We start from the raw sequence: 26,116 nt of genomic DNA, 5'->3' as shown, positions 1-26,116 counted from the left end.
AAAAACAAATCAGAAGAATGAAATGCTAGTTCTTGTTTTTGTTGTTTAAATGGCAGCTGAAGGTATGCTCTGTGACCTGACTTTCACCTTGGTTGCTGCCTCTGGCAGCATGAATTATATAATCACAACACAACTGTAATAACTTATTACAGTTGATCAGCAAAGTCATTTCATAATTACAGGTGCTAGGGACATCACAATTCAACTGTAATAAGGTACTTAGAGATGGGCTTTAATACAGGGATTGCAGGCTCCCATAGATTATATAACTGTATTTGGGTTTTCATAGTTTTGGAGGGATAGATGGGGCAATGGCATATATCTGTATAGGATGAAAAATTAGGAATAGCCTAATAATGCATAATTCAAGGCCCCAAAATAAATATCTCAGACAAAAAGAATGTGGACATCATACGAGTGGAGAAATTCATGTCTTGCAATTGCTGCGTATACTAAATTGCTGTTAATCTCTTTTAAAGTATGTTATCACAGTAATGAATACTAGAAAGATGGACATCCTGAATAAAGGACAATTAATATAATACAATGGTGAAAGTGAAGTTTTAGAATTAGATTGATCATCAAGCAATTAATTATAGCTTCATCAGAAATACATGTTAAAATAAATGTGTATACGCCATTTTTTAATATCATTCTGATACTGAAACAGAGTGGCAAAAAATTAAGTTGCATTTCCTTAGCACTTTATTGCTGTAAATATATATATTTTACCCTGTAGTCTGCATATTTGGGTCTGTCTGTCTGTCTGTCCGTCCGTCCATCCGTCTATCTATCTCACTACGTACCTCAGCTGATGGTGTTAGGTGAGACTTTAAATGAGTTTCTCTCATTCCCCGGGTTAGTTAATCTTTGCAATGCTTTTCAACGAACAAGTAATAAGTTACTAACACATTTTATGGCTGTAGCTAAATCAAAACCTCTTTTTCTTTCCTTGTTTTAGTTGTACAATCCATATCGCTTTGATCCCAAAAACTCAAAGGAAAGGCCGCCACATGCCTTCGTACCTTTCTCAGCAGGACCAAGGTAAATATCCAGTGTCGGAAAGCGCATATTGCCTATAGTCGGCTTTAAGAAACAGCACAAATTGATGATATATCATCAAGAGCACCCACGGTACAAGTTGGTTATCGGCTGAGTTGTGTGACTCTCTCCTGGGCTTTTGATTCTATTCAGCTTTGCAACATCATTGTGGGCTCTTTGCTGCTTGGGTGGAACCCTGTAGTGGAGTCCCAAATAGAGTAGTCTATCAATGGCTGACACTAACAAGAGTGTAGAAGCCTTCAATTTTAAACTCTATGTAAAAGAGAGGCAAGTTACTTGTGTTTTAAACCAAAGGTTAACACCTATTGGAACGTGAAGAACACAGGATGATCATGTGTTGTAGCCATGTAGAGTCTTGGTTGCTTGTTTATTTTTTCTCTGAGTACAGAGTTATGGGTGTGGGGAATGCAGTCAACCAGGTGCACTGGTTATAGCTTCATGGTGTTTTAGTGATTGTGTCCCTTCCTAAGGACACTCACACTCATGTAATCTTAAAAAAAGATCACCGTACGTGGGCACGAGACATGATGACGTAGGTAGTTACTATGAAACTTGGAGTGAAGTAGCTACCCAAGGAAAGATAAACCCTGCAGAATCCCTGCAAGAATTTATAAATACAAACACAAAAAGGTGATGGGTAGAATGCCTCAATGAGTGTGTCGTGGTAATTACTCTGGCCTACATTCTAGTTCATTATTTGTTTTATTTATTTATTTAAGGTTTTATAGAGCGCAAAAGTGACCTGTTAGGGTATCAGAGCTCTTTACAGGGATAACACGTTATCTACAAGGTTGACCTAGGCAAAAAACATGGATAGCAATAGAAGGAAGTGATTACATTGGGGCATAAACAGGGTATATACAATAATAAGAGGAGCAACATGTCAGCAATATGCAGAGAAAAACAGCAATTACATTTGAGGAGCGACAGGTCAGCAATATGCAGAAAGAGCCATCAATTACATTTGAGCGAGTAATAAATCAGTACAAAGAATAGGAGCAACCAAGCAGACAAGAATTTTGCAGAAAAACAAACGCAATGCCGCAGAGTGGTGTGCGTGATGAAAGCGATTTATGGGAGGAGCTTGCTCATTAGGAAAGTTTTAGCTTCCTTTTTAAAGATTGACAAAGATGGTGTTTTTCTGATGGTGGATAGCAGCGAGTTCCAGATTCTTGGTGCAGCCCCAGAGAAGGCACTATTATACGTTTTTTCCTTACGAAAGTGAGGTGGCTGGAGCACAAGGCCTCTGGCAGACTGGGAGGTTCTGACTCCCCCAGATACCAAGATTTTCTGGGCGGGATATGCAGAAGAATTCGTGTATAGTGCTTTCTGCGTGATACAGGCCTGTTTAAGTTGGATTCTGGCTTCAAAAGGAAGCCAGTTCAGCGCCTTCAGATGCAATGAGATGTGGTCAGATTGTTTTGAGCCTATTAAGAGTCTTCTGAGGCGTTAAGGCAAGCTTTTAGGGGGCCGTGGAGATCTTGGGTAGGCCAGATATGGTTGAGCAACCGTATTCAATTCTGGAGATAACTAACGCCTGAACTGCGGATTTTAGATCCGAGGGGCAAGGAAAGGTTTTAGTTTCCTCAAGTAGCTCAGGTGGAACCTGGCAGTTTTGACCATCGAGTTGATGTGGTCATGCATATTCTGGTTGCAGTCCAGGGTTATGCTGAGAGATTTGGCAGATTCCACTTTGGTCAGTGTGCAGTTAAGTGCTGTGATTGAGTTAGTACATTCCAGGATGTCAGTAGTGCTTTTAGGGGGGGAAATTAGAAGGAACTCTGTTTTTTGTGCATTCAGTTTGCGCTGGTTGCTGGCGAGCCATTGAACAGTCAACTTCACAGTCTCATTCAAACAGTTAATCTCCTCTAGGGATGAGATTTTGATGTAGCTCTGAGTATCATCAGCATATATGTGAAAGGAGATGTTGGCAGTGAGGAGCTTTTCAGCTAACGGTTCGAGGTAGAGATTGAAGAGGATAGTGGACAGAGTTGTACCTTCTATTCTACTCCAGACAAGAACCACCCGCATGTAAGCCATTATTGGTCAAGCTGCAATAGGAACAGTCCAGTCCAAAATAACATGCCACCCACCCTCTGAATTTGCAATGAAGCAGACTTTGGTAGACAAATGCACACTCTCTCTAAACACAGTGGGTGAGGAATAAGCAAAACCAGCTAGTAGGCTAACCCAAGAAACTTGACACAAATCATTATTCCGTTGAAAGATGTAGTGATGTGTGTTGCAAAATGCTGCAGTGTTCGAAGACAATCAACATGTATAGCAATGCCAAGGAGCACATTCAGAACAAATCTAGGAAAGTTTCTTGGCTGTGAAGATGTTAAATGGGTGGTGTTCATGAGGGAAGGGAAATATAACTGGGTTTGCAGCCCAATGGGTCAATGTGGAAACAACGCCAATGCAAATGTGGTGGCTTGTAAGGGGGTCAACAAGAAATAACAAATGTTTGTAATAAATAGGTGTCATGTTGCAGACATGTGGAATGTTCAGTGTCTTTGGGTGATGTCAGGTTTTCTTTCTGCTGATGGCAATTGTATGCAGTACCAGAGTTTCTTGAGTGTGGTGACATTGGTGTGCTTTGGCATAAATTACTTGGAATGTGAGAAATTATTGAGATTTTGGACAAGTTGGCCGTCTCTGGGAGTGGGATCAGGCAAACGTAATACCCAAGTTATGCAGACTTTTTAAACAGTAGCCAATCTCTCTGGGTGAGCATTTGTTCTTAACATAGGTAGCCGTGGAGCCTGTTCATGAGGGTTTTCATGAACCAATGCACCAAATTAAATTACGTATCTTATATTTTGGGTTCTGAAGGAACTGCATCGGGCAGAACTTTGCAATGGCAGAGATGAAGGTCGTTTTGGCCCTCACGCTGCTTCGTTTTAAGGTAATGCCAGATGCCACACGGACTGTCCGTCGGTCTCCAGAGCTGATTCTACGGGCTGAAGATGGACTCTGGCTGAAGCTGGAACCTCTGGAACTTAGACCCTGAGGATGGAACAAAGACAACCCAGACCCCACCACTGCCATCGATTGGACTGAGAATGAAAAATGTGGTTGATTGCATGAGAGTGAGTGGCTGAACAGCAGTACAGCGTGCAGTTTCTCAAACAGTGGAGTGTAAAACAACTCATTACCACCTGGTCAGTATGTACCTGGTTCAGAAACCTTGGAGGTACACTTTTTCCAAATGTCTAATGACTGTACAATTTGGAAACTGTTTGTTAAACTGTGAGGGCTTCAGGAAGTTAGCAGAGTGGACATGAGTGTGCGCTCAAGAACACTGAGCAGCTAAGGGAATAGTACTGGTGCAGCTGGGCCAGTGGGAGTACTGGCGCCATGTGCCACTGCAGCTATATGATTCAATCACGGACTATATAAATCAAGTTATGTGTGTGTGAGAGCAGGATGGGTGTCATGTTGTAGCTGGCGCTTCCATCTTTTCTCTCAATAGGGCTGATCATCTACTCAGTGGATTCTACACTTACATCTGCCATTGGCTATGATGCATTTTGAAAAGAGTGTCTATATAGAATATTCTGCAGCCATATGAAATCATCCATTAATCCAAGTGCAGATTGATGAGGCTTGCAATAAAGACACATTTACTTTCAGTAATTAAAAGTGACTTGTGAGTTAATAACATCACAGAGGAGATTCATGCGCGGAATCAGATAACTGAATGATCATTGGCAACTGGTGAGATGGACATGAAAACAAAGAGGTTAGAAACTCTCTGCATTCCCATTGAGACATAAGTGTAATTTTTCACATTTCATCTAGGTGGTGTGTGCATGTAGGGAGGCACCAAAATAGCTAAAGAGAAAATAGTTCCCTGACTCCCAGTGTATACAAAGTAGCATTTTTCCAAACAGCTACTCCTCAGAAGAGGGAACCATGAATCTTGCTGTTGATTAAAAATGTATTCATTCAATTAACACAGTGTAATGTGTTTTTGTAAACTTGAATATAATGCTTCTTTAAATGCAATAAACACATGGTATGTGTATTAAAACACCGAAAGCAAAAAGCACGTTTGTATTTTATAAATACAGTATCATTTGTGGTTTTCATTATTTTCTCTCATTGTGGATTTCATTAATTCTAATGTTTTATAAATGCAGTATAAGTTATGGTTTACATTATTTTCTTGTATTATTTTCTCTCACGCCAGGTTTGCAGTTGGCAACGGTAAATTAACCTATTTTGGGAACTATGCAAAAACTTACTGAGTGTTTGGATGGCATTATGGCATTGAGTAAGCCTCTTCCTACTCAGCCTTTTCCCAGTTCATTGCACAGTCACCAGCCACCCTCACTATTAATACTTGGGGGCATATATACGAGGAGCTTACGCCTCCACTGCGTAATTTATTTTGACGTAGCAGGGGTGCATTCTTTGCTCCATATATACAAAGTAACATATGTGGAAAAATACTCCTCTTTTATCTCTCCTGCGTCATTTTTTTCGTGTGCTACATCCGGCTGCGTCGGGTACTGTCAATGATATGCAAGGTAGGCGTTTCCCCCTAAGAAAGACACACAGAATTGATGCAGCCGTATTTACAATGATATGGGAAAATGATAGAGCGTTGGAAAAAGACGCACAGAGTTAACAAAATGTCAAAATTCCTATGCCTGAGCACACCAGGCATAACAATTATGCATATTCAGTGGTACATAGGCAGAACACAGCCAAATCACTCTGGAAAGCTGTATTACACCATGGACCTACTCCTACTGCAGTTTGGAGCACCACAACCAACTACCACCATCACCACCACCATCACCACCACCACCATCACCATGGAGACAGCGCAGGAGAAGGGAGCTGACAGACTGGCAGAGGATTACCTTCATTGACCTCAGGGAAGAGGTCAATGAGGGTAATGACCTCAGGGAAGAGTACCCATTACGAGCTCAAGAGGGAGTCCATTGTCTACCTCCTACACCAGATTACAACAGGGTTTCAGCCAACATCTCAGCGCTGCACCATCATCCCTCTGCAGAGCAAGCTACTGGCTGTACTACACATGCTGGCATCTGGAACATTCTAACCCACCACAGCCAGACTGGCAGGAGTATCCCAGCCATCCTTTTCGGCATTCCTACTCTCTGTCCTGGAAGCCATCATAAGCCTCACACTCCAGTAGCTCATGAACCCCAACACACCACAGAAACAACAGGAAACCAAGCAAGGCTTCTATGCCATTGCAGGATTTCAACATGTGTTGGGGTAATAGACTGCACACATGTGCAATGTGTGCCTCAAGCTGTTACACCCCACCTGTACCTCAATAGGAAACCCGCCTATTCCATGAATGTGCAGGCAACAGTGGAGCATCTGGGGCTGTTCATCAATTTCCTGGTAAAATACCCTGGGAGTGCTCATGATGCATATATCTTCAGACATTCTATCATAAATGAACGGTTCTAGAATGGGAGCTATGGAAATTGCCTACTGGTTGGTAAGTACTTCTCAAGCACATGACTGACCACATGACAGTCAATAATGGGTGATAATATAGCCATATTAGTCTTGGGTTGGATGAGACAGTGTATGCGTAGCAGGTGTGGGCCGTGCACCATACTACGTGGCACATGTGCAACACAACCCTACAAGTCACACGTGTTGAGACCGGCTATACCACTGTGGGGCATATGTATAAGTGAAATGCGCTGCTGGAGCATTAATGACCATGACGCTCTGGTGGAGCAGGTCTCTCACACATATCTATGAGGCAATGTAAAGTCAGCCAGCATGCCCTTGAATGGCCTCATAGATTTTGAGTATGACAAGCCAATGCAAAGTGCAGTGTAGCCTCATCCTACATCAAGGATGTGTTCCATGGGACTTGCGGTCATGCAATACCAATGAATATTTACACATTCACAGATTTCGAAGGATCAGTGAACCAAGGATTGTGTCTGAATTGTGTGACTCCCAAGGGGAGGAGTAACGAGGAAAAATAACTACCTTTCTCCTCGTCATTTCCTCTTTCTATGTGTGCTGCATTCTGCCGTACATATAGAACAAGGAAAACACATAATTATTTTATTTTGTGCGGGAAGGTGCCACTTACAGCATAAAATGTATTGAGCACACAACGCTGGCACACGTGCACCATGGTGCAAGGGTGTGTGTGTTGGCGCTCGCCACCAATATATGATGGTGAATATGCAGACGGACCATGGATGTGCTGTATGTTAGTAATATGGCACATTCCTGCCCTTCCCTTTGTACGCAGGGCAACACAGCCAAATGACATCCTGTGGCAACAACTGGTAAATGAGGCCCGTGAGTGCATCCAAATGGTTGAAAGAACCTCAGTAATGCTACACTATGTAAAATGCTGTGTCACAACACCTTGTTGAAGGAACTCCCTTTCTCTTATCTGTGTTCCCTTATAACTCCAATGTTAATCGGACATTTGATGTATACAAGATCTGTGAAACATAGAACTTTAGTCCTATTTTGTACCTCTTAAGGTCATGTGTACCATGCAAAACTACATGAGTCATCATATACACACCTCCCATCCTATGTGCGAACCTGTTCGAGCCACACAAGCCTACTCTATCAGTCTCCCAAGGGGGCAGACTCTGCAGCAAGGTACACCCTCATGCAAAAAGTAGAACACAGGACAGCAGCCATACAGTCACCTTGTAAATAATGTGTCTCTCTTTAAGAAATGCAGGACATGGTCTGCCAGTGCAGGCAGCAACCCCGGATAGTGAATCATGTGGAAAATATGTCATGAACTGTTCACAATCAGTGTGGCTGTGTAGTGTGGTTAGTTTACCAATTGCACTTTTCAGCACAAGACAACCACATATCTAAAACCCCTTGACTACTGTCAACACAGCGGACACAGAGCACTGCCATGTGTACACTATCATGCCCCACTTTGACCCCCATTCACAATCCTCTGCATGGAAGTAGCTATTGAACAACAGTGACTCCAACTCTCACGAAGTAGGCAACAACACCTGATCCAGATACAAGTAGAAAATTCAGACATGTATCAGTTCAGAAATGGCAATAGTAGTAAAACACTTACACAATAGAGGAGTGTGAGAGAATTGTCTCCTCAAGGGCTAAGTGACTCTCCTTATAGGTGAAAAATCACCAACCTTCATGGTATTGGCACTCGCAGGTAATACAAATAGTAAGTGTTTTACAGAGGACAGCATACATGTATGTGTAGTACAGAGTCAGTCATATAATTCAAATGGTGTAGATGCAAAACAATGTCAGAGCATGTCTTATACTGATGGCAAAGTGTATGAGCCATCCAGGACACTTAACAGAATGTATATGAATGCGGGGCCATCACCAGTCATGTATTTACTAATTTAACTCCTCCTATCTGTGCAGCTGACCAAGGATATGGTCTGCAGCCATGGGTGATGACACTTTATAAGCAACCCCAGACAGAAGCCCAGCAGAGATACAATCATGCCCTGAGCAGGACCCGGTCCATAGTAAAGGGGACGTTCGGAGTCCCAAAGTCCCGCTTTAGGAGTCTGGACATGTCTGGGGGCCGATTGCAGTACTATGTAAAATAATAATACTGTGCTGCATTTCGCACAATATCTGTGTGCGGGAAAATGTCCTATGGGGCGATGCCAATGAGGAGCATGAAGTGCCAGAGGATGTTGATGAGGAAGAAGAGGAGCAACATCAAAATGTCCCATCACTTGCAGCAACACGGCGGAGAGACCATATAGTACAAAAACATTTTAAAGAGGCATGAGTGACTTTCAGGATGTACTAAAATAATGACTAAATGAACATAGTGTACATTTATGAAAATAAACATATGTGCAGTATTCAATTTTACTTCATGTTCACAGTAAACATCTACATACTCACATCATCCCTGCTAGTAATTGCTACACAAAAAGATATGTAGCTGTGTGCAGAAAACAGCGCTAAACAACATCAGGTACATCCAAAATAGTGTGCGTGGAAAAAACCTGTACCAATGAGTCCTCCATTGCCAGCCGTAATGAACATGATATTTTAAAGTAGATAGTGTGCTATGACTGTGTGTGTCTCGTACAGCTAGCCATTTGTACTGCCTCATACCTGTGGAGGATAGTAGCGTTAGCTCATAGTCTGATGACTGGGAAGTGATCCACATAGTATGTGCATGGGAACTCAGTCGAACCCCTACAGTCTACATATGCAACATAAAAATCTGCACACACATATCAAATCTATTAGGAGATATCCTATCACACATCTAAATGCTAAATACTGTGCTTTACCAGTGCAAGAGTATCTACCTAGTAACAACGAGGCCAATCTTGCCCCAAAAGGCTAAGATGCCAATGGAACAAGAAGTGATGTAGCCTTTCATGCTGGTGTGTTGCACTCAGATACAAATAATAGCTTCACTCACATGAGTGTCGTCTTAGTGCAAATGTGAACGCACAACACCAAGATTCAGAATATGAAACAATTGACCATCAGAATTCACAAAAAGCAAGGTCAATCCAGCCAAGGTGCCATGCACTGATGCTTTCTAAGACATAGTGGCAGACTCTGGCAAGACATTCACAGGTGATCATTGTGTGTGAATGCACACCCACACCCATGCTTCAAGTAACCACACAATACAGAAACATACTGTGATGGGTGCCAACGGCAAACATATTTATGATTGGGCTAAACCTGATCAGTTGTGGCTAGAAAAGCTGGCATTGTGATCACTTAATCATAGGCTGAGCTTCTGGTGAAAGACAATGTGCATTTGCAATGTGAATGTGCCACACATATCCTTCAAGATACAAGGCCATACAGACGATGTTTGTGTAGCAGAACATGATATGGTGGGTATGAGTGCAGGCTGTCTGGTAACCGTTGCTATGAACATATCAACATGGGTCATTAATTCAACCACACATACAAAGTAAATGTAGGCCATCCGTTTGTCCCCTGCATGCCAACTACACTGTAGAGTGGCTGAATTCAGACACTGTTGGTCATTCCCTGAGTGGTAACTGCCACCATAAGATATCCTAGGATAGCAATTCATACAGATACAGGCTTAGGTACCACAGGCCGGTGATGCTGGTGTCACAGTACTCTTGGACTTTATGGTGGCACAAGGCTCTCAACAATATCCATTGGGCCATTCAAACTCAATCTGTGTGGCTCATCCTGGACTTATTGCTATGGATGATATGAAGGCATCCCAAGAGGCTGCCTAGTCTCACTCTGTGTAATGTGTGCTTTGCAGAGACCTTATGCCTGCACAGGTGCCCTATTTGGTGTCTTTAGCATACAAAGGCAACCTTGCTCCATGGTGCAGGTTGCAGGTGTGTCTGCATTATTGACACTATTGTTCTTGTACTGGAAGGCGCCAGCATCCTGCACAAAGACATTCAACGGTGGTGTTTTTTTTTCTTTTCTATGTGTGCAGTGGAATGCAACACATACAATACTGAATGACACATAGGTGTGTGCCGACGATCCTCCTTGTTATACCTCCCCTTGGTAGGCACGCAGTCATGAGGCCTTCCATGGTTTACTTAGGGAAGGTGTCAAAAGCATTTAACTTGTTTGGGACAGCAATTACAATGGAAAAGGAATTCCACCTTGATGTAGAGTATCGACATAATCCAACATTTATTAGTATTTTATCAATACTTTTAGAATACAGTTCCTGTGCTCAGAAGAAGCCAAAAACGTGATGTGGCGAGTGAGAGTGTCTTTTAAAAGCATACTTCGCATTGACAACATAGGCACACATTGCATTTGGGGTCTCTTGATGGATGATAATTCCATAATGGCTAGGATAAGCCTCTACGTGAGGGATGAGTTGCAGTGTTGCCTTTTCCTTGTGTGAGGCAGGAATGTCCTGAAATCTGGTCATGGGCTGCAAAGAAGCTAATTTTTAGCAGCTGCCCCTCAAGCAAAGGTTTCATATACAAATGGTGTTGCACACAAGATATCCTGCTTCTGGTATCACTTAATAACTAAAAGTAGACTTTTTTTGTTGAAGGGGGGATGTGGTTTACCTTAATAAAACCAACCTTGGGACCTTTAGAAAGTCAATGGGTCTAGCGTTGGCCTTCGGCTTCTCAGCTTTATCGATGCCTGTCTTGTATTATTATGGTTTTGTAAAACTTTATTGTCTAAAAGCAAAATTTGTTTTTGTCTCCAAAAACACGCATCACCATAGTAGTCCCTGTCATTACATTTGGTGTGTGAGAGTTCACCTTGTGAATGGGCAAAATGCTGTCACTGAGAGTAAAGTGAACTAACGGCTGAAGTCGACTGTCCATTGTCCCATGAAACATGCTGTGGTAGGCGGAAGAAAATTGTCCATGTCAGTGGCGGCCCACACAGATAACAAGCATTTGCAATGCAATAGGTCTCGCATTTACGCGAGTTTGAGCTATTGCCCTTGCAAATGACAATAACTTTTATTCTTGTTTTCGTTTGTAAAACATAAATAAAAGGCATTGTCATTTACAATGCCAATAGCTTAAACTTGCGTAAATGCGAGGCCTATTGCATTGCAAATGCTTGATTTTTTTTTTTTTAGAGAAACAAAACATTTTTTGCTTGTCAAACACTTCAGCATAATCAGAGCTCCAGGGTTTATTTTTTTCAGGCGTACACTACGCCATTCGAGTTAAAACCTGTTAGCTGGAAGGACATCTAGAGAACTCTGCTCTCCCTTTTCAAGGCAGCATAACATCGAACGCTAGGAATAGGCCAATCACATGACATTTTAAATGACTCAATGGCTTTGTACACAACTTGTAACTGTTCTTTATTTTAAATATGTTTGCAGCTCACAAACATGGGCCTTTTTTAACCTGCCTAATATTCAGGTGTATCTCTAAAAATTATTTGCCAATGCCATTTGGAGGCAAGGAATACACCTAGTATGCCCAAATGTAAAGAACAGAATAGGCACGTATACTGCTTTTTGCCATAAATATTAGAAAACTATTGAAAGCTAGCAGTGTTTGATTATCTTGGTTGGTATGAAGATTTGTTTAGCCCTGCTGCAGCCATAAGGCAATCCACTCACAAGCTGTGATCCTACATAATGCAATGACTACATTAAAGAAAGACCTGCTCCTTTCAGCTACCATGATGAGCGACCAGAGGAATGTAAAAATGTTTGAGACACACAGATCATGCTACAAAATGGAAACACTTAGGAGTAATTAAAATCCACTGCTGTCCGGGGCCAGCTCTGAGGCACAACCTTCACAGGTTGAGAGGAAAGTCGTTTATTACATGCAGAAATGTTTCACGTGGTACTGTGACTTTAAATTCTTAAATAATTAACAACCCGTTTCCCCTGGTACCACAGCAAAGTAAATACATATTCATGCTTGCTTGGAAAAATATCTGAAACTAAACACATTGGCTCACAATGTCAAAGGGAGTATGAGAGACAACGGAACAGATATGCATAAACGTTTAGTTAAATCGTAAAGCTTCCGTTCGCTTAACGTCTTAAGTCGAACTATGTAACAATGAAAACTAAATAAGTGACAGGTTCAAAAAAATGGTAAAGAATATATACTGGCAAGCCGTTTTAACGGCATCTTCACGAGTTGTGATTCTGTCACATTGCTGATACATTTATAGAATGCCTCCGTGTGCGGATGGTCACGACGCTATCATGCGTCGATATTATTTGACAGCGTACTGACAAAATATGTATACATTTTTCATTTAGTTGGACTGAGCAAGAAACACTTACGCACTCTTCAAAGCTTCAAACTAGAATGTAACATAAAGCCAGCCGCGTCCCGTGGAGGGAGTTCCGTGGGGCGGTAAGGCGGGGCGGGGAGGGGCAGGGTGGGGGGTTCTAATAACCGGAATATGGATAATTGCAGGTAAGTAAACAATTAAATAAATAAAACGAATTTCGTAGCGCCTCTCTGTACAGTTGGTACACAGAGGGTGGCCACCTCCCTCCAGGTCATGCACAGTTTCCAATCCTGAACTTTTGTATGAGAGTCTAATGTATTGTGGGTGTTGTGGTCTTATTTTGCTTCAATTTAATTAATTAGACTTACACACCTGAAATCAATGATTTGAAGGTTATTAGGCGGCAACCCAAATGGCGCAGCAGACAGGGGGAGAGAATGTGGCCTAAGGGGTAGGGCAGTCTCGGCAGGTACGCTCAACATTTTGTGATTCTGGGCAAATCTCTTAACCTCCCCGTGCCTAACATAATGCATGCGTATGTAAGGTAACTGGTGCTCATGTAAAGCGCTCTGATACCTCCGGGTCTAGTTAGCGCTACATAAAACTCCACACAAAAAAACAGATTCCATGGAGTGAATTGGGATTATAAATGGGTAACAAGGGCGGAGTAATTTGATGATGGGGTGAAGGCAGAGGCCCCTCTAAGCACAGGACACTGGATAGGGGGGCACCTGCTGAGGACCGCCGTTGCCCTCAGCAGCTTTGACATGTGAGTAGCTCCCCTGGCTGGGCTGTGACCCAAAGCTCCTTGTTTCTTGTGTGCCTGCTGCTCTGTGAACACGTTTATCTTCCAGCCAGCACGAGCATCCGAAGAACAGAGCTCTGGGGGTATTGTAAGTGCAGCTTCGTTGCACCTGTTAACTTCAGACTATTTTGGGAGCTTGTAATTATTTGACCTGACCTCATGCCCCTGACCCGGTTGCTCCTAGTCTTGCAGTGTATCAGGTGTTTGACTTGACTGCAAGCTGGTTCACTGTCAGTTACATTATCTTTGTGATGACTTCATTTACAGAAAGATGAAAAACACTAATATTACCCATGTAACGAGCCCAGCACAAAAAAGGAATTTCAAAGTAAGCTAGTTTCAAAATGATTCTTTTGCAACAGCACAGCGTACCTTGGTGCAATCAGCTTCAGGGGATATATTCTATCGTTTTCCAACAGAGTACTATTTTAGTTCTAGAAACTCTAGAATGTTAAAAGCAGTGTACAAATATGTGTAAATGTAAACCAGAAGATCAGATTCAGCGTTTACATCGCAGACAAGGAAATCAGGGCTGAAATCCTAGCCTCTGCTACTTCACCGCATTGTGTGGTCTTGGGCACATCATTTTAATCTCTGTGTCTCATTTACTTCATCTGACACAATGGAAACTGCTCAAACCACACAATGTGCACGTCATACAAACGCCTCAAATGTATGTTTCATTTAACAATAATGGTGCCTCTCATAGAATAATAATATTGATACTTTGAATGATAGGGCACAGCAGAAACTAATCTGTCTCTTGGTACCCATATCACAGAGTCACAAAAGAGGGTACCGATTCCTATTCAGTTTAAAGGTTTTCCTAATTGACTTTCGTCTTCAGTATAAAAGCAACATGTACATGTAATCGATCTTACTTCTGTATGTTGTAGGGTGCATTGTAGGAGGAAGGTGATGAATGCATTACGCATTTGCAGAGAAATGCGAGTGTGGCACAAAATAAAAAATCCTCCCATATGGAATAAAACATACCTCGAAAGGGCCCATTGTGGAAAGGACAATCGGTGGAAGGGAAGTGAGAAAAGACGCGATCTGTCGAGGGGGAGGAGCGTTTTAATTGACTTTCGTCTTCAGTATAATAGCAACATGTACATGTAATCGATCTTTATTCAGTATGTTCTAGGGTGCATTGTAGGAGGGAGGTGATGAATGCTTTACGCATTTGCCGAGAAATGTGAGTGTGGCACAAAGTAAAAAATCCTCCCATATGGAATAAAACATACCTCGAGAGGGCCCATTGTGGAAAGGACAATCGGTGAAAGGCAAGTGAGAAAAAGCAGGAAGTGGGATGAGGGAGGGGGTGGCAAATGGTGTGCACTTTCGCGGCCGCTTTGATGTTCTCAGTGGCCGCGCGACTCACTGAGAACATCAAAGCGGCCGCGAAATGATCGCGCAGGCTGCCAAATGGTGCGCTTGCCCGGCGCACATGCACTGTAGTTGGCGGCCTGAAAGCACTGGTTTGCACTTCCAAATCCCCCTTTTACAAAAGCTCTCGCGAGAGCAGCGCTAAAGCGCTGGCTCAGGCGAGACCTAAAAACCGGTGAGGAGGCTGGAGGGGGGGGGAAGGGGTGACTGGCGGGAAGAGCGCTGGGGAGAGAGCGCAGCAGGAGGGGGGGGATTTCAATGTTAAAAACAAAAAAAACGTCTTACCTGGTTCTGCCAGCCGCCTCGCGCTCCTCTGTTCCCGTTCCAGTCTCTGGGACAGCATCGGACTCCCCATTCGATCCCCACGCTGCTCTCACGCATGAGAGCAGCGTGGGGATTGGCCTGAGGGGGCTGGACTAATGCTCGCCCAGGCTCAGGAAACCTGTGCTGTTTCTCCAGCACCGCTGTGCAATGCAGCAGATTGGAGAAACCTAAGTGCGCATGTCAGTTTGGCCGGCCTAAGATGACCCGGCCAAACTGACATGCACACTTAAAGGTGAACATCTACCACTCCTCTTCCCCCCTCCCATGGCCCGGCACTGCCCCTCCCTGCACATGCTGGCTAAGAGCCAGCAGCTGAAAAATGAAATGATACTAAAATATATTTTTATTTTCCAGCCGCTGGCTCTGAGCCAGTGGGGCGACGCTCCTCCGCCATCGCAGAGGAGCCGCTGCTGCATGTCACAGCACCTAACCCATGGATGAAGAGAGGTGGTTGAAAGCCCTTATAAATAAGTATATTGTACACTTAATTTTAGTAAAATCTAAAAGTCTTGGCTAATGCCAAAGTTAATGAGGCACCTTCTCAGCTGGGGAGGGGTTCTAATGAGTAAGCTAGCAGGGTGGAATTTGTGTCTATGACATCAGTCAATGATACATCAATGAAGGGGGCACAGTAGTCCATTCGTGCTCATCTCACCTGTGGTTCTTGCAAACACGAGGTCAAGGAGGGATGTTGTGATATTAGTGATGAGATTAACTGTGCAAGATTCAAGCATCTGACAGTACAGGCCTAACAGCATGGTGGGGTAGCTGGAACTCTTTTGCCAAGGGCCTCTCACTCTGTGAGGCAGCACAGCCCTGCCATAACACGTCTTTGCATAGAAAGGAAAGCTGGTGTGCCCTGTTTGTTTTGATGCTGTAAGGACACACCACCTCTACCTGACTCCAAATACGGTGCATCCCCATTCCTACGCATACTTTCCTAGTACCTAACTGCTCTTTGGATCAAAAGCCGGTGAGAGGCCTGCAGATCCCAGCCCCACGAGAGATTATGCCATGCCTGAATCAGTTGTCTAAAATGAGAAGGCAAACCAGGGTCCCCATGATAATAGTTCATTATATGTTTTAATCATAACTCCTCAAAACTACACAATTGTACACATATGGCTGTGAATACCTGCTGGCAACACAAATCATGACCTAAATCTTCTGTCTTGTAAACTCTGTAGCACTCTGAAGGAGAAATATGCTGGTACCTGATATTTCCATGACATACTCTACGGTTTATGTTTAATGGGTAGCTCTTTATGCCAAACATACAAATGTGAGGAACACATGTGTGGGAAATGCCTTTGATGGCTTCCTTGGGGGCACAGTATGACCATGAGTCACATGTTTTACTATGCGCTACCAGCGCCTTGAGACCCTCATGGGTGAGTAGCCGCGCTTTACAAACCCTGATTGATTGATTGACTGACTATCAACAGGATGGCTTGCTTGCTGCTATTTAGTTAGACTGTTGTGGGCTACACTGAACCTACTCATCAGCGGCAGACTGACGGCAAGGGAGGTGGGATACTTACCATTGAGTGCATGACGCTGAAAGGTATGCAGTCTGGTGGGGTCAACACCCAGGGGGATTTTGCCTGACATGGCCTGCCTCCATCAGCTCCATCAGTCAAATGACCCATCTGCAAACCCTTGAATCCTATCGAACTGGCTTTGTCTCAGTCCTGGTGGTTTTCCCAGGACAACAACTTGTAGTGGACATTGTGCATTGTTCTGTAGGCCAGTGTACCCACATTGGCTGTGGCCCTCCACACATGACTCTTAATTAGAAATACCTTAACACGCCTTCATACCGGGAAGCAAGTAGATCCCGGTCATGCCGCATAAAATGCCTCATCCAGAAGGGTCGAGTCTACGGGATAAGTGCAAACCTATCTCATATGCTTTAGCTCAAGCCTGCAAGATTCAAATCACTGCATTGGCAAAGGCCAACTGAAATTAACAAAAAGCAGGCCTTTATGACGAGTGCTTGTTTTAGAATATGTGAGGGGTGACTCAACTTTCACATGTGGAGTACTGACAAGTTTATAACCATCTGCTACCGCCCAAACTTGCACTGTAAAAAAATCATCCACACAAAGCGGGAATCAAACACAGGCTGAATGGCAGAAAATTATGGAGCCTAACCATTATCCCACTTGGAACCTGGGCAAAAACCTTTCCACACTAATCAATCTAGGTATGATGGCCTACCCTATGGGGAGCTAGGAGGGTCTGGCATAGGTATAAGGAGTTCAATGAAGAAAGAGGAACGATGAGGAGGATGCACATCAGCAGTCCTCAATGAGCTAATATTGCAGAAGCCGTCTGCAAGACTCAAATAGGTGAACAACCCTAGAGCTCCAGTGAAGCCCTCTTAGATCGTGTGTCAGCAAACTGCAGTGCGGAGTTCCTGTAGGTTTGAGTGTGGTCCTTGTATGATGTAAGCCAGTCAGAAGGCAGCGTAGTAACTGAAGGGAAGAAGAGAAGGTTCCTGAGAGGCTAGGAGGACGACCTACATCATGATGGTGGGAATTGTTGGGACGCGCAGGCTGTCTCCCACTGAAACCAAGGCTAGTGAGCTCCAAGTCTGAAAACAGACAATGTGCCCTGGAGCATGAGAATAACCAAGTATGGGCTGCAGAATTAATCATAACCGGACCTAAAATGGATATACTATTCGCAAAAGAGGACTTGTAGAAGAAGCCCGCACTACGGAACATGTGTAAGTGCCTGCCAACCCAGCATTGAATTTAGAAGATGGAACTCCGACCTTGCCTGCATCTAACCCTAGAAATAGCAGGCTTAAGTCCCTGACTGCCCAAGATGTGAACTCAAGTTTCAGCGAAACAGTAAAGAAAGTAAACACATGACAGCCTCAACCACACAATAAACACTCAAAGAAACAAGATATGGACCTAGCTCCCAGCTTCTGATAATGCCAAAGTGCAGAATTGTAAGTACCACCGCGCAGCTTTATTCTGGCCATCTTGTGCTCCAAGCTAGAGCTTTAAAGCAGTGATTCCGTTTTCAAGAGTTCCGGTAAACAATTATGTTCATGTCTAGCGTTCCTGCTGGCTGCGATAACATAACAAGCATTTGCAATGCAATAGGTCTCGCATTTGCGAGAGTTTAAGCTATTGGTATTGTAAATGACAATGCCTTTTATTTATTTGTTTTGATAATTAACACATGAATAAAAGGCATTGTCAGTTACAATGCCAATACCTCAAACTCTTGTAAATACAGGGGCTATTTCATTTCAAAGAAGCAGCCGCCATTGTCCCGGGCTGCTTGGAAAATAAAAGCGTGCATGGCACGCTGAATGTTGCAGGGAAGCATTTCGTGTCTGCAGTAGGAGAAACGCATTAAAGAATTTAGTGCTTACAGACTAAATAAGACATTGTGTGTAAGAACAGAAGTAAAAGAGACAGGCCTCACGGGAGGTTACAAATGAAGACAAGGGGGTACTAAGGCGGGACTAAGAAGCCTATTAATGAATCACAGGCTAGCATTTACGAAGGACAATGACACAAGCCAACAAATAGAGTGGAGGGTGGAAAGTGGGTGGGCTTCAAGTCCATACTCGAATACATCATACCTCCGAAACCAGCGCTTGCGCAGCCAAGGCTCAACCTAAAAAGCATTGACATTTACCACAGAATGGCTGCCTGAAATTTTAAGCAACTAAAATGGGCGTTCCTGGAGACAATAAAAATATGCACAGAACAGACACTTGATCGCTTGAGGCAAAGGTAATCAAGTGATCAAGGGCAGCATGGAACACAGCTTTTGAGAGTGACAGTTGTGTTCCCCCTGACAAGAAAATCTTTAAAATGATAAAACGGGAAACTTTATTCTCGAACTAGCAGCCCGAGACGCAAACAAATAGAATCCTAGCCCACGACAGAAGGGTAGCCTCATGGGTATAAATGATAGCAATATATGGGGTCAAGCCTGAGAACCACGGTAATACCACTGTATCAAGAAAACGTAGGTTCACTCTGGAAAGATAAAAAAATAGTAAAACATAGAGAAACAACCCACGGTAAACCAAAAAATATGTACAGGTATAAAGAATGAAGTTCCCTTATGAAATGACTTCACACACACAATGGCATTTTTTTTTTTAAAGAGCTTTTAAATAGCAACAAAGATAATTATACAAAATAGTGATATAATGATGCAAAAGAAACAAACAATAATCCAAATGATCAAGGAATTCTGGTGCACAAAAAAACAAATTAATTTATAATACAAAATAATAGGTTGCAGAGAGACTGAGCAAAATAATCTCTGAAAATCAATTGAGAAAAACACTTACCTTGGGTGTGTTTCTTTATTTCTTACTATTTTTACCCATGGGTATAAAGACATTATTGACCCGGTTACTTACCGGTAATCTTCATTATCTGAGTCAAGTCTTCCTCGCCACAATACTTACATAGTGAGTCTTAGCTCCCCGCAGAACCATCCAAGAAACAAATAGCTCTCCATCCTACCCCATCCTTTCCAAATATGGCTGACCTCATTTACCCCTGACCTTACCAAACAAGCATTGGCATTGCCAATAGGTCTCGCTTTTGGGACCTTATAAGTATTTCGTTATGCAGCACAATATCCTTGGTGGAACAACATCAACTGTTGCATGGCTAAACGCTTATAAGGTACAAGGTTTAACCATGCAACAGCTGATGTTGTTGCACCAAGGATATTGTGCTGCAAAACTAAATACTTATAAGGTCCCAAATGCGAGACCTATTGGCTATGCCAATGCTTGTTTTGCATGACATTGTGACGCAGCTTTAAAATGTAGGTAATGACTGGTGGAATCACATCCGTACTACATCTCAGCAACACCTAAAGAATCCCACATAGGAATCATATTATGGGATCACCTTTATATTTCCTTTCATAGATATGGAGCCAGATGGCTATGAATATACCTGACACGTTCAAAGATGTTAAAATTAGATAAGCATTGGTAAACAAGGGTCTCACTTTCAGGACAGGAAGTGAGAGCAAGCAGCACAAGAGAGGTGCAAAACTGGGAAGATTGCTATGAGGAATTCCACAGTTTAAGCGAAAGATTAATCAACTACGAATGTATGGTACCAGGATATATTGTGGCATGAATCGCGTTTACAGAAATAGTGCGCCTTCGACGTTAATAATAGAAAATCTACGCCTATTGGGAGGATATTTTTTGTAGAATTATATTTTTGCTGATAATATTCAGACATAAAGTCGAAGTGAGAGATGGGGAGGGCAGTAGGGGTGACTACGATGTCCGAGAAGCAACATACAGGGTGTGGGTGCAAACATAATGGTACATGAGTGATTAGAGATATGGACTGACTCCTTCGATATGCTTGGACAGAGTACAAAAACAACAGGAAGTGACACTTGAGAGGATGGGAACTGGGAGACACCGCAGAGAGATAGTGACGACATGGAAGTGAAAAGAGAAGAGGCACTGAAAAGGGGGCTAGATAGAGAAACTAAAAATAGATGAAAGGAGAGCAATGGATCTTTTAGAAAGACTATGGTGAAAGGTGATACATTAACCCAGATAGGAAAGGCACAGAAAGGGACAGAAGAGGTGTTCAATCCCATGCAATGTGAGGCAAGGTTAGCTTTCGATATGCTGTACAGTACAATATGGAACCCTCCAAGTGCAGCAGAATTGTGTGCTGGGGAGAAGAGAGATCGGCCAGAAAGAAACTCAGGAGTGGCAGAATGAAAGGGGAGAGTGAGGGACATTTTGGGAAAAGCTGCAGGTAAATATAAGATTTTCATTTGATTCAGAAGAGTTGACAGAAAATGAGAACTCTTCCACATGCACATGGAAGGCAGGCCAGAAGAGTGGGGAGAAAGGTGTGTGGGGAAGAAGATGCATGTTTGAGAGCCACCATCTTAGATTTACATCAAATGGAAACAGCATCTGAGATGGTGTCAATTGAGACGGAAAATGGCCCAATATGGTAGTCTGAGGAGCTCCATTGCCGAACACGATGGGAGAAGAGCAGTCAGCCAGGAGACAGACTGGGAAAGGCCAACGAGGCAGGAGAAGAAGCCTATCAGAACAGTTACTGACAAACAATATAAATATCTATATTATATATCATATAGTAGCGCAGCAAGAGTGATTTAAGAGAAATATGGTGACCCAGCGTCTAAACGCAGCAGGGGGTTAAGGCAGAACCATAAAGCAGAGTAGCAGATTTGACAGCACTGAACAGAACTCTCTGTAAAGTGAATTCGCTGAAAAATGACAAAATAAGTGCACTGGACTCAAGGGGAATTTAGCTTACAATGTGAAAAACATTTCAGTAGTTTTGCGAGAACGAGAGAAGAAATATGGGGGAATAAATAGCAGGAAAGAAAGTCTCCTTTGAAAGTTTAATGAGACATTTTTTTATTTTCTTTAGCTTATTGTCTTAAGATTGCCGTCGTTTTTGAATGACGAGTTTCATGTGCATCAGCCAGCAGCTGTTTTTGCAGTAGGCACATTATGTAGGAGTCAGTCTGCAACAGGGAAGGTCTTGACAAAGTTATTCGAAAGTGCGGTGTCATGTGATGTGTAAAGCGGCTGCAGTATTATGCTGAGCCACTCCTGTTCACAGATGGCAGCTAAGACTGGGGTAGCCGGCTGCTTCCAGTTGAAAAGAAACACATCAGTAATTAAGCTTTTATTTCAAACAAGCATGGGCAACATCATTAAGGTCTCAAATGGGAAACCTATTGGCTTTGTCAATGATTTTTGTTTTACGGCAGATAGGTGTTGTGGATGTACATGCTTCTGCAGTAGTCATGTTTAACAGGACATTTAAAAAATGCAAGTGCAAAAGGCCAACTTAGCAACTGCAAAAATGCAGAGAATTATTATTTCAATATTTTCCTATTTCGGTTATACACATTATTCTTAAGTGTGGTCATTGTCCTGGTTATGCGCTCACGTTTCGAATTGACGGGGAACATTGGTATCTGTGCCAGATTTTTAGGATACTGAAATGAGATAAATATACATGATATAAATAACAAGCATTGGCCGCACGGCAAAAGGAAAGTGATTGCGATCGCGCGAAAAACATAAGAGCAGGTGTGCACGTGCGGGCAAACACGCGAGTGGTGCGCACACAGCCCCGCCAAAAGTGAAAGCAATCACGCTCCAGATGGCGCCTCGGGCGCAGAAAGCTGGCAGCTGTGCACGTTCACGCTCACGTGAACGCAAGCTTCAGGCCAGCAAAAGCCGGTGGGTAGCACTTTGAAAACCCCTATACTAAATGTCTCGCCTGAGACAGCGCATGCGCTGGCTCAGGCGAGACCTAAAAAAGGAGGCTCGACCCATCCCACTTTCTCTTTCTTTCCCTTGCCCCACAATACATGAAGCCGAAAAGGAAAGAAAGGAAGGACGGGAAACCACATGTGGTGAGGAAGACTTGAGTCACAGTAATGAAGATTATGAGTAAGTAACCGGGGCTTTGCCTCCTTGTGAGTCTTCCTAGCTGCAAAACTTACATAGTGAGCTGATACCAAAGCCGAATTTGCCTTCATGATCACAATAAGTACACTAGAATCAAATGGCTTGGAACATGCAATATTTAATCTAAAAAAAAACAAGACAAAGAACCAGTAGTAATACACGTGTCATAAAGTACCTCAACCGCTAGTGCTTCCATTTAACACAGCCGAAGTAAAATCAACACCTGCCGCACCCCCAACACCATCCGATAATGGTCCATAAATGTGTGGGGAAGGCCATGTGGCGGCATTGCAAATGTCTTCAATCGCCACTCCCTTAAAAGAAGCCCAAGACACTGAAATATTACGAGTGCCTCCCCTGCACTGGGTTCGTCGTCTCAGGACCCCGAGCCTCATAAGCAAGCAGAATAGTCTGCTTAATTTACCTACTCGGTGTGGAGTTGGAAGGCTCAAGCCCATTCTTAACCAGACCAAAGGTAACAAACAGACTGCCACTCTTCTGAAAGCGCTCTGTCCTCTCCAGTACAACACTGCCCGTTTTACATCCAAAAGATGTAAGCCAGACTCCACCTCAACATGAGGAATACGTGTGTGTTGTGACTACTTAAATGTTTGGTTTTGGTATCAACAAGTCCAGACAGCCCCCATTTCACATGTAATGAAAGCAACCATTTAAAAGAGAAAGTGTCCCACGTCCCTAGCGTGAGGGGGCGTGAAAGGAATTCCTCTGCGCCTTAAAGTAGGAATGAACTTCTCAGCTGTATCGAAGACAGAAGGGTCAAGTTTGACATATTTCACCGCAGCCCGTTGAAGCATGTCACAAAATGTGGTTATGTTGCAAATACCTCCGACCCACAATCCAACCCATCAAAGTACGGGGTCAAAACACATTTTCTATGGAAGTCCCTGGTGGTCAAAACTTTGCAGGTAACAAAAAGCACGAGACCCATCCGCGTGAATCCTGGGGACAACAGGTGATTCTTTATTCTACCTAACCAGCTGCTGCAACCTTCAGGTTGGCAACATCCCGTTGTCTAAAGTGAAGTCAAAACTTGACTGCAGCAGCACCATGGGCCTTCTCAAGGTTATATACGCTTTACACACAAAGCAAAGTAAATCAGTTGATCTGTGTAAAGATTTATTTGCTTTTCAAACCCAACCAAGAGCAGAAAGTAAGGAGAGCTGTGGATGGTTCTAAGGAGTCTAATCCTTAGCGCCCTTCGCTAGATGGACGAGCAAGAGAAAAGTAGGCAAGAGGACCAATTGGTGCAGTCAATGTCCATTCAACTCACATGCACTGCCGTGAGCTCATATTGGTCAGAAATAAGCAGCAAACATTGGCAAAGCCAATAGGTCTCGCCTCTAAGAAATATTGGCTTTATCATTGTGTTTTAGCCATGTTGTACACCAGTGTGGCTGCTGGTGCGTAGAGTGGTGTTCAGTAGAGTGGAGTAGACTGGACAGGTGTAGAGTCCATTGGTGTAGAGTGCTGTAGACTATAGTGCTGTAAAGTGCAGTGGTGTAGAGTCCATTAGTGAAGAGTGTTGTAGAGTATAGTGGTATAGAGTGCAGTGGCATAGAGTGCAGAGACATAGAATTCAGCAGCGTACAAAACAGCATTGTAGAATGCAGTGGTGTAGAGTGCTGCATAGTAGAGTACAGAGGCGTACAGTGGAGTACTGCAGACTGCAGCGGGGAGATACAGAGTAGAGTGGCATAGGGTGCAGTGGCATAGAGTGCATTGGCTTAGAATGCAGTAGTGCAGAATTGAGTGGAGTAGAGTTTAGTGGTGTAGAGTGCAGTGTTGCAGAGTGTCGTAGAGTGCATTGGCCTAAAGTGCAGTGGCGTAGAGTCGAGTGGTGTGGATGACAGTGCATTAAGTACTGTGGGGCAGAGTAGAGTTCAGTGGCGTAGTATAGTAATGTAGAGTACAGCAGCATAGAATTCAGCGGCTTACAATGCAGCATCGTAGAATGCAGTGCCGTAGATTAGACTGATCTATATTACAGTGAAGTAGTGCAGATAGAAGTGGTACAGAGTGGAGTGGTGTAGAGTAGAGTGGCATAGGGGGCAGAGGCCCACAGTACACTGTAGTAGAGTAGAGTGACAGAGTGCAGTGGCATAGAGTGAATTAGCATAGAATACAGTAGTGTAGAGTTCAGTGGCGTAGAGTGCAGTGTTGTAGAGTAACATAAAGTTCAGTGGCGTATGACATAGAGTACATAAGCACAGAGTACAGTGGCGTACAGTAGAGTGGTGTTGAGTAGAGTGGCTAGAGTGCAGTGATGCTAAGTACCGTGCAGCAAAGTAGAGTGCAGCGGCATAGAAAGCAGTCGCGTACAGCACTGCAGAGTAGAGTGCAGTGGCTTAGAGTAGCATCGAATAGAGTGAACTAGTGTAGAATGCACTGGCATATTGTGTTCCAGAGTATAGTGATGTACAGCGTAGTGGGGTAGAGTGTAGCTGCATAAAATTCAGCGTAGTACAATGCAATGTCGTAGAATGAAGTTGTGCAGGACAGAGTAGTGCATAAGAATGTAAGGACAGATTTACAAGCCCCCTACGCCGCCGGTGCGTCATGGAAGCCACCCTGCGTGACTTTACCTGTGCTTGTAAATATCCCCCCTTTTCACACAACACTTTGCATGTTAAGGGTGTGACATGGGTGTTGCTGTGGTTGTTCCCACGCAACACCCATGTCCACCAATGCATTTCCAGATTTACGAGGAATCGTAACTCTGGAAATGCGTCAGAATTCTACGCCTAGGGGTGGCGTAGCGAGGTTCAACGAGGAAAAATGTATTCATTTCTCCTCGTTTTTTTCCTCTTTCAATGCGTGCCGCATTCTACAGCACACATTGGAAGTGGAAATCACCTCAAATGATTGTTTTGGTGTAGGAAGGCAACCTCCACAAAAACAATCTCCCTACGACGCAGGCATCCTTGCACCATGGTGCAAGGGTGCCTGCACCGGTGCATGACAGCAGTTTGTCTGCCAGCGCAGGGGGAAGCACAGAGATCCGACATATTGTTGTAAACATGTCGCATTACTTTGCCTCGAAACTAACGCAGCATGGCGCAGCAAAATGACTTACAGCACCGCGCTGCGTTATTTTCTTGTAAATCTTCCCCGTAGTGCATAAGAATGTGAACAGTGGTGAAGTGGTGAAGAATGGAGTGGTGCAGAATAGGGTGGCATAGAGTACAGTAGCTTAGAGTAGAGTGGCAGATAGTGCAGTGGCAAAGAGTGGAGGGATGCAGAGTACAGCAGCGTAAAAGCCAGTGATATAGAGTAGAATGGTGTAGAGTTCATTGGCACGCAGAGTAGAGTGGTGT

The 26,116-nt window shown here is 43.5% G+C and overlaps 1 protein-coding gene across 1 annotated transcript in view; it reads left to right on the top strand.

The window, feature by feature from the left end:
* Nucleotides 1–5,113, top strand: part of LOC146856307 (ultra-long-chain fatty acid omega-hydroxylase-like) — a 149,030-nt gene extending 143,917 nt beyond the window's left edge. The window contains exons 16-17 of the mRNA XM_085651234.1: nucleotides 962–1,044; nucleotides 3,898–5,113. Of these exons, the coding sequence (XP_085507360.1) occupies nucleotides 962–1,044; nucleotides 3,898–4,075 (261 nt within the window). The 3' untranslated portion in view covers nucleotides 4,076–5,113. The remainder of the gene's footprint in view (nucleotides 1–961; nucleotides 1,045–3,897) is intronic.
* Nucleotides 5,114–26,116: the final 21,003 nt, after the last annotated feature.

This window comes from Triturus cristatus, chromosome 4_1 (genome assembly GCF_964204655.1).
Source record: "Triturus cristatus chromosome 4_1, aTriCri1.1, whole genome shotgun sequence".
Classification (NCBI taxonomy): domain Eukaryota; kingdom Metazoa; phylum Chordata; class Amphibia; order Caudata; family Salamandridae; genus Triturus; species Triturus cristatus.
Note: the sequence above shows the minus strand (reverse complement) of the source record. Positions and strands in the feature narration are given on the sequence as shown.